We start from the raw sequence: 13,233 nt of genomic DNA on the forward strand, positions 1-13,233 counted from the left end.
TATTTATTTGAAAGACGGAGATCACAAGTAGGCAGAGAGGCAGGCAGAGAGAGAGAGAGAGGGAAGCAGGCTTCCTGCGGAGCAGGGAGCCCGATGCGGGGCTCGATCCCAGGACCCTGAGATCATGACCCGAGCCAAAGGCAGCAGCCCAAACCACTGAGCCACCCAGGCGCCCCTATTTTAAATGTTTTATTTGACAGGGCGGGTGAGAGAGCACAAGCAGACAGAGTAGTAGAGGGAGAGGCAGAAGCGGGGAGCCTGATGTGGGTCTCAATTCCAGGACCCTGAGATCATGACCTGAGTTGATGGCAGATGCTTAATCATCTGAGCCACCCAGGCACCTCAGGGGTCACTGTGTTTAACGCATAGGGAAAGTGGACACTTCAAGCAAGTCCCAAAGTGAATCCTACCAAGAGTCTCTGTGCGCAGAAAAAGCAGCTGGGGAGGAGATGGGATCAAGGGCAGAGCTCATAGGAAGAGAGGGAATGAGGTTTTGTTTAGGGGTCCTGAATCGGACTGGTGCTGTCAGTGTAATTAATCCCATTCTGTAGTCTCACGGACCAGCTTATCCCCCACCCTGCCACCTCCCACCCAAGCAGTAAAAATACATTTTACACTTTACAGTTCTAGACTTATTAAACAATTAAAGACTTTTTCTTAGCAAATCAAACTTCAAGGCTGACTTTATTTTCTCCTCTTATTTTTATTATTGAATAAATTAATTTTCCCTGCAATATGAGCAGGGGTTTTTCCCCCCCTGTTGTCATGACATTATATGCTTTGATCCAGGTGATTATTTTCTTGCAATGGAGGGTGGGTAGAGAAAAAAAAAAAAAAATCCCATGCTGGGATGATGCATGTGGATGAGCTCGCTGAAATACTTTTTCCTTTTTGCCTTACAGTCTCTTTGCCCACGTCCAGTTCAGAGGATGCTAATATAAACCTTGCCCACCTCTCTCAGCCCATCTTTCTTACTCAGAGAGTTCCCCAGCAGCTTTCTGATGGGCACACACTCTTCCGTTTCCAGGACAAACTGTGCCACGGCCTTCCGTCCTGGCAACTGGCCCCGCACGGTCTCACTTTTGACACTGTCCAGGACTACTCCTCTGATGTCTTTGGGCTTACCTGGCACCCCAAAGATGATAAACAGGCCCAGTCAGTCATCTCCTATCAAGTGACAGAATTCTTCAAGCTTATCAAATCGACTTCTCTTCCTGGAAGACCCCCCTGCCCTGGATTCTGGAGGGGACATGTCACAGGGCTGAGATGCCACAGGAGGGAGGGAAGACATCTGCAGAGTTTGCACTGCCAGCTGAAGCCTGATCTGTTTGTCGGCTCCCCAGAAAGTCCAAATCCAGTCTGCCCCGAACAGTACAGCTTGGTGCTTGGTCATCTTGGTGGTGGTGAGCCATTCATCCACTCCCTTGTCTTGGCAGAAAGTGATGAAGTGGATTAAGAAGATCTCGTTCAGAGTGTTGGAAGCTGGGCACAGATTGCTCAGAGGATCTTCGAATCCAAGATACTCCCTCACTTTCCGAGCTGCATGGACTATAGCCTCGCTGACAACCTCACAGATGCTGGAATCCTCTTTGCTGTCCTTCGGAGGCAACTGTTGCGATGAGTTTTGCCCCATATTTCCTCTTCACCTGATCAATACTGCTTCCGGAGATCGAACGTATGAAGCTCATGCAGAATGACTTCTTCGGAGAAGTTTTACGGTGTTTTACAGTGAAGTCATGTCTGGTAATGCAGTCCCAGTTTTCTGACTCAGCATTGACGTGGCGTAGCTGAGCACATAGACACACAGCTAAACAAACATGCCCGGTCTCTCTGTTTGCCAATGAGGTGTGTTGTATTCACACATTCCTGCTGGTTTATTAAGTTAGAGATGATTAACTCTCACCAAAACATCTGTTCTTCTCTAGCGATGTTCACTCCACTTCTAATATTGGGCAATCTCTTCCAAGATAGGTTTCCGCTTTTCAAATTTTACTTAAAGACAGTATTTAGTTCTTTAAAGGAATATACATCTCCTTCTAAAACAAACTTCTTCAACTTTGATGGCGAGTCATTTCCCTTTGCTTTTCTAATAACCCCTCTGCTAGGATTCCTTACGCCCCACCCAGTCCAGCTGCCTATTTCCTTTTGTACAGAAATTCCTCAGAGCCCTCAAATTTCTACCTGTCGATATATGCTATAACCCTCCCCCATGAAATTTATGGGAGTTTGCAAATGATAAAGCATCTGTGTCACTGTTCTAATAGGTCAGAAATAAAGCCTACTGGGTATTCTGCACAAAGGAAAATAAAGTCACAGAGCATAAAAACAGGAGACAATTATCAACTGACTTTATTTCTTTTCATATGTTAAAACCAGCAGTGCACAATGTTTTGTAAATAAAATATATCTCATCAAAAAAATATTTAACTTTATCACATATCATCAGTTATGTTACACTGCCCTGAATAAAGAATATTTGGCATCTCTAACAGTCTTCTGGCATATTTTTTTTAACCAGGTTTGAATAAGAAATTGTTTTTCAAATGGTGACATATGTTCACATTAAAAATAATACTAGTATGTAAGAGTCCAATACAGTTACCAGACAATGAATAGTAGAGAGTAAAGGATTATTATTAGCATCAGATCATTTTAGTCACGAATAAACAGTAATTTGGTATTATAGGCCCTTGCTGAAAAGCTTGGTAACCTGCTAAGAACTTGCAAGATCACACCACTGATATTCAAATAGAATTTATAAGCAAATCCATGGGCACATACTGAACTGCCTCTCCCCACACCAATTTGTGACGTGTCTTTACCATGTTGGCTATCGTGGGAAGTGTAGTAGTGAATAAAAAAATAGGTTATTTTTTCGACTACCCCTAAAAATAATGATAAACACAGTAAGTTTTTGCCACCGCTATTTCCTTTAGAAATAAATGTCATCTGGGCCCTGTGCTAAAAACATGAATTACGTTTTCTCATCAATATATAGCCATTCTAAAACTCATTGTGCAGCCTCAGCGTTACTGAACTCTGAGACGAAATGTTCAGATGCATATTCAGCTTAACATAAAAAAATCCCATCCACTGATAGCCTGAGAAATATACAATTAATAACAGTAGGTAGATGGTTAGTATTTTGATGTCATGAGATACTCAGCAAGAAGGAAAATAAGCAGCTTAATACTGTGAAGGTTTTTGTTTGGGTCTGATTTCTTCAGAAATTTCTACAAATTGGGGGGGGGGAACTTCTGAATTCATTTGAGTTAATAGTATTCAAATGTCCCTGGTGTTCTTCCTTTTGAGGCTAAAGGATCCAAGATGAAGGCTGAAACTTTCAACTCTTCAACAATTAACTGGGTGATGTGTCATCAGAGAAGGGGCATTTCATATACCCTAATTTAGTTGGGATGATCAATATTAACTCATTTTTAATATCATTAAAATTCAGCTTGGAGAAGGAGAGATCATCCCAACCTTTCGAGGACCACTTGGTATATGACTGTTTGGAGCACTGCATTTGCTTTTCATCATCTCCTGTATGTCACAAAATAAAAGTTCTATTTTCTATGTACTAAATATATACACGTATTTAGAAAAATATATAAAATAGGACAAGAGGTGGCAAGTGGAGGTGGCCGCTGGCATTTAGCAGGCACGTGGAACACTTGAGGAAATTCCACATACGGATTTTGAAAGCATGTGATGTCCTATGCTGACAGCTACAGTGTTGTCACACTGACGTGACGAGATCATCCACGCACTGCTTCCTGATCCCCAAATCCTGGGTACTGTTGAATGGGAACGTGAAACGCTACAGTAAAACACTCATATTAAATGCAACACTTTAAATATATCACAGATTTTTACATTAAATAGAGGACAGACCACTACACTCTCATTCACCAGTGTCTCATTTTTCATGGCGTCTTCGGAATAGGCACACGCTGTCCCCCGCAACCCAGGCCTCCGTGTCCATTTCCGAGAAGGTGGAATGATCAATTGTATATAATCTGTTGTTTGTTCTAGATTCTTTGAGTTGTTTGAAAAATCAGGTGGAGGAAAGCCAAGGGGCTCCTCATGCTCGTCCAAGTGCTCAGATTAAACATTGGAGTCCTCGTCAGTGATGCTGGCACTGGGGAAACGGGCGGCAAAATCCCGAAACATGTCGTCCTCCTTTAACTTGCGCTGGAAAACAAGGGGATGGGGTCATGAAACAGGAAGCAGGAGCTCGGCACGACACTCGCTCCGTTAAAACATGCAGTCCTTTGGGGTTATTTTAAATATCTTTTTAGAATAACATTTTTATTTTAAACTTCTTCTCATTTTTAAAGATTTTATTTTTAAGTAATCTCTACCCCCAACGTAGGGCTCGAAGTCACAACCCCATCAAGAATCGCACGCTCCACCAACGGAGCCAGCCAGGTGCCCCTGTAGAATAACATTTTAACTTCGTTTTACAGACTTACCGTTAGATTGTTGATGCCTTCGGTGAACACCCGTATCTGTCTCACTGTGTCTTCTGAATCCTCCATCTGTAAAGAACACACCCATCATGTGACCTACTCGGTTGCATCATTTCAAAGAAAGGACAGCAAAATGAGAAGTCGAAGAAGAAATAATGCAAGTGATATGAAACGGGCTGGGAGCAACAGAACACTTCTGGGGATACCTCCTTTCGTTACAGCAACCAGAGGCTAAGAATGAGCCAAAATGTCCCTTTACTGGCACCTCTAGCCTAATGCTCTGATATTGACAATGACATCAAAGGATTGGTGACTAGGGGGCAATACTCAAATCCAGGACTTTGCATTGAAAAAGACTACATGAGCTGTGTATTTCCACTTGACTTAATACACAGATTTCCATAACCCAGAGACAGTATAACATCAGTGAGCAGCCCAGCCTGGCAGCTTGGAAGCCCAGGTCTTCAAGCTGCTCTTCTATCTCAGGTGAGTTACTCAGCCTCTCCGTGCCTCGGTTTCCTTCCCCCTACACTGAGGATGACAAGGCTCTGTCAGTGAAAGCTGACATACGTTAACTGCTGAGGATAGTGCCTGGGACATAGCAAGCAACTGGGAAGCTATTGACTATTATTTTCTTATTATATTTTCAGATATTAGAGAAAAAACTGATTAGTAGACACAGTGCATCAAGTTTCCATTTAGTGTTTCATGGCTGGAGGAACTTGAAAGAAAACAGGCATGTCCTATTGCCTTTACCTGCTCCAACCAGTCCAAATCATCTTCGTCATACAGACGCGTGTCCAATCCAGGTTTAAATCCCTTCTTAGAGGTACTTCCTGATGGATGTCCCAGTTCCATAGGACAAATATATTTTTCCCTATCTTCCTGTCTCTTCCTTCTCAGTTTCCAAAAATTGCCGAAGGTAAGTTTCCTTGGCTTTAAAAGAAAAGCAAACATCCAGGGATTTAATAAAACTCATATGGCAGAGAATTGAGAATATGCATGATTCAAATATTCACTCCATTGACAGAGAAAAGCAATTGGATGATTAAATTGGTGTGACAAAAATAAAAGCACCCTGTGTGTGTATGATTGATATGCCCAAATATAATAAATGATCCAGATTATGAATCTCAGAAGATTAAGCTTGTTCTACTTATTCACCCCAATTAGCTGCGCAGTCACGGTGATACGCAAAAAAATGCCAAGAGCCTTAGTTTTTGATTAAACAGGACTTAATGCAATGATATTTCTCAGGGATGAATCCAGTTTTGCAAGGTTTTCCCATCTCAGATCAGGAAAAGAGAATGGTCCTAACTGTGTTTTCTTTTTTTTTGTTTTGTTTTCTTTTAAAGATTTTATTTATTTATTTGACAGAGAGAAATCACAAGTAGATAGAGAGGCAGGAGAGAGGGAAGCAGGCTCTCCGCTGAGCAGAGCGCCCGATGCGGGACTCGATCCCAGGACTCTGAGATCATGACCTGAGCTGAAGGCAGCGGCTTAACCCACTGAGCCACCCAGGCGCCCCTAACTGTGTTTTCTTTTCAGGGGAAGCTATGATTATCCTGTATGCCGGCTATGCTTCCATAACAGAACTGAGGTTGCTAAAGGAATCCTCGCTTGTTTGGAGAGAGAATTTCTAATGATACTTGGAAGAGAAACTCCATCTGAGTCACTGCATAGTCCCTGAGACTATCAGTTCAGCAGACGGTGATCAGGCTGATGGTGAGAATTTAAATAGAACAGAGTCTTTGAGAAGTTTCAAATCTGGCAGATCTCTTAAGAGAGAAAGGGAGCTAATGAGAAAGTGTCAGGCAGGTAGAGGAGGTAAAAGAGAGAGAGAGAGAGAGAAATATCTATATTTCTATATATAAAGAAATTAGTACAAATTTGCAGAAGAGCTGATAAACTCTATCTCCACATTAAGTTGGTTGAGATAACAGACTCATAAGAGTTCACAGAGAAATGATTAAAAAGAAGAAAATGTAATCTGAATTTGGTATGACCCATGAATCTGGGTATACCCAGAAACAGCCATTCTCTGTTGGTCTACCTTGAGTCATTTCTTAAGTATCTTTTTCTAACTTGCAAGATTGGTTCATTGCAAGCCAGACAAGTTGAATCTGTGTGAGAAATCTTCCTCTTCTGCTGGATTTATCCATAGAACAACTGCAATCAATGTTTGAGCCCAAGTCATGGACTCTGCATTGGCAATACATTGACTGCATCCCAACGTCATCCTCTTCATCACTGTTAACTCTAATAGAATAAATGTGAGCAATGGTTCCCCCAGAAAGACACTTGCAAAAATGCATTTTCTTAATTACTCTTAAAGATGCACAGACCATTAACCCATCCACAAGACTCAGGAAACTCCAGAAAATGGGACAGTCAGGTCAAAACCAAGCCCCAGCTTTAGTTTTTGCTTTAACCAGTTATTAGAAGACAGAAGCCTAAACCAACCTTCACTTTGGCCTTGGCTGTCAGGAGTACATAATCTGGTAACTCCATGGCATCACGCTTTTGGTGCTGGGCCTCGGCCCCGATCAGAAGGTTGAAATGAGTAGCCAAATGTCTTCGCAAGAGGGTCTTACTTGGTGGGATGTTCAATAGCTGAGCCATTGTTTCTACATTAAAACGAGGTTCTAGAACCTATAAAAAAAAAAAGTCATTTAAGGCACTGTGTATCATGCATGTCTGCCCTGCGCTTTGTAATTGGCAAAGTTCCTTCATTTAGTCATCACCAATGATCCCGCAAAAGCCCAGAGAGAGACCGAGCATGGACTTTGATTTTCAAGCTATAGATCTTTATTTTGCCTAAGCCAGTGAGAAGTAGAGCCGTTCCCAACATCCATGCATTCCAAAGTTAGGGCTTGTAGCTCCCCAAAGTGGAGCCTTTGGAAGGCGACTCCTTATATCACTGTGCAGAAATAGAATCTGGATGTGGCAGGTGTTTCACGCCTTTGGTGCTGCGCCTCACATGAGAACCAGTGGCCAGATGGTCACATAAGATAAGAGACAATGGATTGAAATCTGATCTAACCCTACATGATACAAATACATGATGGGGAAAAATACTCGGAAAGTAAAGACTCCCTAGAAATGGTTACAGGAGGGCTCAGTTTGATGGTGCTAGGATTATGACAAGCAAACTGATAATGTCCTAACTCATTTGACTGATGGAAACAAAATGAGAAGTCAGTTTTTCAATTAAAAGAGAGTTTTACCATGAGCCCACCATGGACACCACTGCCTCTGAGATTGGGGGCATATTCTGCCAGGTCCACGGAGCGCAGCCACTCCATCACCCGGTGATTGGTCCACTGCTGAACTTCGGACGGGGTGACGCTGTTCTGTGAGAACAAACAACCACCAGGAGCTTCAGTCATGAGAGACTGTGGGCTCTGAGAAACACACAGAGGGTTTTGGAGGGGAGGGGGGTAGGGGGTTGGGTGAGCCTGGTGGTGGGTATTAAGGAGGGCACGTATTGCATGGAACACTGGGTGTGGTGCATAAACAATGAAATCTGGAACATTTTATTTTTTATGAAAAAAGTAAAACAAAATAAAAGGAGCGTTAGTCCATTGACTGTGGGATCCCAAACACTCAAACTGCACCTTCTACAAAGTCTGCCTTCTAGAGCACAATTCCCTCGACATCCCACTAAGTATTTACAGAAAAGGTGAAAAGGGGTCTGCTAATCTCAGTTTTGTTTTGAGGCATCCGTGCCAGTGTTCCAAGCTTTTTTCACAAACTCATGAAGCAGTGCTTTAGGAAAACAAGTCTCTAGAGTGATATTTAACTCTGTGGCTTAAGGAGGCAAGAAAATAAGAGACACCTGAGAAAAGGAGGGAGGGAAATTAAAACACAATCTTTGTGGTTACACAGGTAGAGCCATCACAATGGGGGGGATAAAGGAAAATAAAGCCCGAGAAGGTAATGAGGCTGGACTTGAGGCTCTGAGGATGGCAGAAGCCTTCCCTGCCGGCCCATGAAGACTCGTGTGTCTGTTTTGCCCGCACAGCTGTCCCGTGCATGGAGAGCGCATGCAGCGGGAATCTCAACCTCAGGTGCTACCTCGTCAGACGGCCGCCTCCCCAAACAGTTCGGTTCAAAGTTATTGATCCTCAGGACCTGGATAGCCCTTTTGATACTGAGATGATGTAGCACACTCACGACCTTCAAAGACAGTAAGTCATCCTGAAAAAAAAACAAAACAAAACAACAACAAAAAGAGGAGTTCACTGAGCTGGCCTAGAGCAGGAGGACCTTCTCAGGGAAATTTCAGAAAACAAGTAAAACTAGGAAACCCCTCTACCAACAGGCCTCGAGCGCTTGTATTTTCAAACCCTTTATTTGGTAACAGAACACTTTTTTTCCTGTTCCCAACAAAATCCTCTCCAGGACCCCAAATTAAAAACAACCACCAAAAAATTAGTGTTGTATCAACAGAAGCCAAGTTTCACCTGTTTCTCTTCCGGACACTTTGAAACAGGATCGTGAGACCCCACAGCTCTGTAGAGCACAGTTGGAAAGGAATTGGCTGGGTTACACTTTGATTTGGTGTGATAAAGCAAAGAGTTAAGAGCCCATGATGTTCAGTGAGGACAGCAGAACTAGGTTTGCTGAACTAAGGCACATCACCATTTGGGAGAAAATCAGAAAAGTATCTCTGTTATAGTATTCCCCAAGCCTCAAGGAATCTCTAGTTCTTGATTATTATGCTCTATCCAGCAGAGTCTGTGAATAATTTTGGGAAAATTATGTTGATCGATGAGAAGGTTTTGGTGAGAGTTAAAGAGAAAGGAGACATGAAGAAGTTATTAGTAGCAACATGTATCACCATCAGTTCCTTCCAGGTGTAACTTTCCTGTCTGTGGTTATTGGGAACATTTCAAACATACCAAACACACCAAAACAAATTATTTCAGAAGGTGATGTGGAGGGCAGTGTCAAGATAAGCACCAGTCTATTTCCAAACACACCCAGAAAATAAAACAAGAAAAATATCCATTTTAGACACACCTTACTGATAAACACATTTGTTGGTGGTGGTGGGGGGGGTGATAATCTATTATAGAAATAGTTTTTAAATAAAAATATTGGACAATCAGCTTAAATTCTTAAAGCTACTCAGCAAAATTATTTCCTGAATTTTTTTTGGATCAATTTCTTTAAGGCACTTCCTTATGGTAAGTTAGAAGGCATTCAACACATTTTAATCTAAGATTGAGACACCCATTCAAAACATTTCCACGTAGGTCAGTTTCAACTAATTCAAGTTTTTCAGATTTAAAAAAATCTAAATACGTGATTACAATGTAAATACAATGCAAATTATTTTAGCTTGAGACATTTTTTTTAGAGGGCTGTTTTAAATCAAAACAGATACTATTTTTAGATTTTTTAACAAATCTTTTGTTTTTTTTTAAGATTTTTATTTATTTATTTGACAGAGCAAGATCACAAGTAGGCAGAGAGGCAGGCAGAGAGAGAGAGGAGGAAGCAGGCTCCCTGCTAAGCAGAGCCCGACGCCGGACTCAATCCCAGGACCCTGAGATCATGACCTGAGCCGAAGGCAGGGGTTTAGCCCACTGAGCCACCCAGGTGCCACCGCCTTCTTCTTCTTTTTTTTTTTTTATTTGACAGAGAGAGAGAGATCATAAGTGGGAGAGAGGCAGGCATAGAGAGAGAGGGAGAGGCAGGCTCCCTGCTAAACAGAGAGCCTGATGCAGGGCTCGATCCCAGGACCCTGAGATCATGACCTGAGCCGAAGGCAGGGGCTTAACCCACTGAGCCACCCAGGTGCCCCTAAAAAAATCTTTTAGGGAATTTTAATTTACCAAAGAGTTGCCAAAGAAGAGATAATAGTTCCATATATCCTTCACTCAGCTTTCCCTAATGGTTAACACCTTCTATAACCATAATGTAGTCATCAAAACTGAGGAATTAACATAAACAAAAAAATGGTAATTAAAACTACAGACTTTACCCAGATTTCACCAGCTTTTCCACTAGGTCCTTTCTCTATTCCAGGATCCAGCCCAGGATATCATGTTCAAATAGGTATTTTTGTGACTCAGAACTTTTGAGGTCTAATTGTCTAAGATGATTTACTCTTTTATAGTCACAAAATTTATGTGCACTTTTCTTGTGGTTTTAAGCCTGAATCTACTCATGTTCGTGCAGAAGCATACCTACCTAGACAAGCAGGCAAGTATTTACTGAATTTGTTGCAGGCTGAGCTATTAAGAGGAGGCATCTGGAAACATCTTGGGTTCAAACACCCTGTGACTTCTGACTACTTTCTGGCTGTGGAAACTTGGTTGAGCTACCCCATTTCTCAAGTTTCTCATTCCCTCACCTAAACACTGGGGGATAACAAGAATGTCACCTCAAGGCTTGCTGAAACTGGAGTATTCATAGGAGTACGGAGCTTGGAAGAGTGTCTGGCACACAGTATACATGCAATGTGCCACGCGCTCGTGTTATTACAAGCAGGTGCCCACCAAGGTACGGACTTTGGTTCAATGACAGAGAAGAAAATGAATCCCATGAAAGGAACCCCACAATTCTGACATTGAAAAATAAGCTGTTTGAAATTTTCAACAACTTTTTTTAAAAAAAGATTTATTTATTTGACAGACAGAGATCACAAGTAGGCAGGGAGGCAGGCAGAGAGAGAGAGGAGGAAGCAGGCTCCCTGCTAAGCAGAGAGCCCGATGCGGGGCTCAATCCCAGGACCCTGAGATCATGGTCTGAGCTGAAGGCGGAGGCTTAACGCACTGAGCCACCCAGATGCCCCAAATTTTCAACAAACTTAAAGAAGATACTTCTTGGGGTTGGTTCCAGAGCGTAGCTCACAAAAGGCCTTTTAAAGAAAAGAATCTAAAGCAGCAGTGCACTAACAGGACTGCGGAATCTAGAACAAGTTCTCCTGGAAACCGTCTCTTCCACTGTTGTAAAGTCCTTCTACCTCTTAGATGGAAGGATAAAAATACGGAACAGTAATGCAGGAATCAGAGAGTCCACCTCAGCCTACTTCTTGCCTCTGCGATTACTCCCCTAGTGGAACGGGGCTAAAGAGAGAAAGGAGGCAGGTTTTGGGTAACATTCTCCAAAGCAGAAGGGAGGAGAGGAGACGGGTCTCTAGATGTCAGGTCAAAAGGGTGGTCTCTTCTGAGCAGTCACTGCATATAGGAATGTGTAACTCAGAAACCCCCAGGGCTTCGACACTCTACACTCTATTTTTTAAACATCGTTAGGAGAGGGGCGCCTTGGTGGCTCAGGCAGTTAAGTGGCTGCCTTCGGCTCCGGTCATGATCCCAGAGTCCCGGGACCAAACCTCACATCAGGCTCCCTTCTTAGTGAAAGTCTCCTCCTCTCTCTGACCCTCTCCGGGCTCGTGCTCTATCTCCCTCTCTCCTTCAAATAAATGAATAAAATCTAAAATAAAATAAAACAAAGCATCTTCATAACATATAATTCGCATATACAATTATGCGAAAATTTACCCCTTCAAAGCGTGCACTTCAGGGTCTACATTGTCGAATATACATAAAACCATCTTCCTGGAGAGCTGAGTTTAGATTAGCCTTCATACAGCTTAAATCCAAGTTTTAAATTTCCCACGATACTGCAATCACCAAATCCTCTGACTTCAACTTAACAGAAACTCTTCTGGCTCTTCTCAAGTTAAGGCAACACCCTGAAACTCTGGTGGAATCATTGTGAAAACAATGTATTTTGCTCACTATTTCTGTGTCTTTCCAGAGAAAAGCAATTTGACACTCCCCTTCCCCAACTCCCAGGAGCCAATCACTTACAAGAGTCATGTAATGGAGCATTCGACCATCTACCCGTCCTTCGTCAAACTGGGTCTTGTACTGGGGGAGACCAATGTCATCCAACCACCCTACAGGAGAGAAATCGGTGTTGTTAGTAAGCCACGCAACACCTGTACTTGTGATTCAAAAGAAAAAGCAGCTTCATTCATTTATTCATTCATTCAGTCAGTCACTCATTTACTCATTCATGAATGAGTGAATTTAAAATCTCTTACTAGTAACCCAGTTGAAATCCAGCTTTCCATGGTTGGTTTCTTCTTCAGACCCCACGGCTTGCAGTGCCAGCTGGAGCTTCTTTCGATGAAGTGAACGCTTAATCCCAAGTTCCTGAAATAATAAGCAGAAACACTGGTTTGACCATTCTGTCACTATGGGCTAGATGCCACTGGCAAAAGATGCCAGCTCCCCCCAAACGAAGCCTGTGTTAAAGACCCGACAATCCTGTTCAGTCAGCATGCCAAGTCAAGTTGGTGAAATGTTGCTGAACAAAAGGCCCCTAGAAAGCCAAGACCACAGCAACTAGTTTAGTGGGATGTTCCATTCCCTAGTAGGCTCCTTCCTCAGCAAGACTGGAATTCTATTCTTTCTGTACAAAAGGTTAAACAATTAGGAAATATGTTAAATAATTTGACGTAAGATGTAGGGCTCTTTCCTTTTCCTTTTGGCAAAGTAAAGTTGAATTGCATACATTACACTGAGAAGTTGGGCCAATGCTAAAGCCTCACAAAGATTCTGAGAAATATGAGCTTAAGGTTTATTATTATGTCTATACAATTATTTCTCATTAAAATAGCCAGTGGCTTACATGTTTCATAAGGAATCATTAAGATCAGGTCCTTCTTGTTAAATCCATGCGATTAAATTTAAAAAAAAAAGTGTGAAGCAGAAAACACAGTTTTTCAAGAGTACTGACT

General features: G+C 42.3%; 1 protein-coding gene and 1 pseudogene across 2 annotated transcripts in view; both read right to left on the bottom strand.

Moving 5' to 3' along the window:
* Positions 1–922: 922 nt before the first annotated feature.
* On the bottom strand, positions 923–1,635 carry LOC309868610 (rab15 effector protein pseudogene; annotated as a pseudogene). Its single transcript has one exon. The product of its transcript is annotated as a rab15 effector protein pseudogene (transcript).
* A 692-nt stretch (positions 1,636–2,327) lies between these two features.
* LOC309870252 (liprin-beta-1-like) overlaps positions 2,328–13,233 on the bottom strand; it is a 63,642-nt gene continuing 52,736 nt past the window's right edge. The window contains exons 19-26 of the mRNA XM_082742437.1: positions 12,535–12,646; positions 12,299–12,387; positions 8,550–8,672; positions 7,700–7,825; positions 6,936–7,124; positions 5,229–5,408; positions 4,476–4,541; positions 2,328–4,194 (exon numbers count right to left, since the gene is read on the bottom strand). Coding sequence (XP_082598563.1) covers positions 4,108–4,194; positions 4,476–4,541; positions 5,229–5,408; positions 6,936–7,124; positions 7,700–7,825; positions 8,550–8,672; positions 12,299–12,387; positions 12,535–12,646 — 972 coding nt within the window. The 3' untranslated portion in view covers positions 2,328–4,107. The remainder of the gene's footprint in view (positions 4,195–4,475; positions 4,542–5,228; positions 5,409–6,935; positions 7,125–7,699; positions 7,826–8,549; positions 8,673–12,298; positions 12,388–12,534; positions 12,647–13,233) is intronic.

This window comes from Mustela nivalis, assembly GCF_964662115.1.
Source record: "Mustela nivalis genome assembly, chromosome: 7".
In the NCBI taxonomy this organism is placed as follows: domain Eukaryota; kingdom Metazoa; phylum Chordata; class Mammalia; order Carnivora; family Mustelidae; genus Mustela; species Mustela nivalis.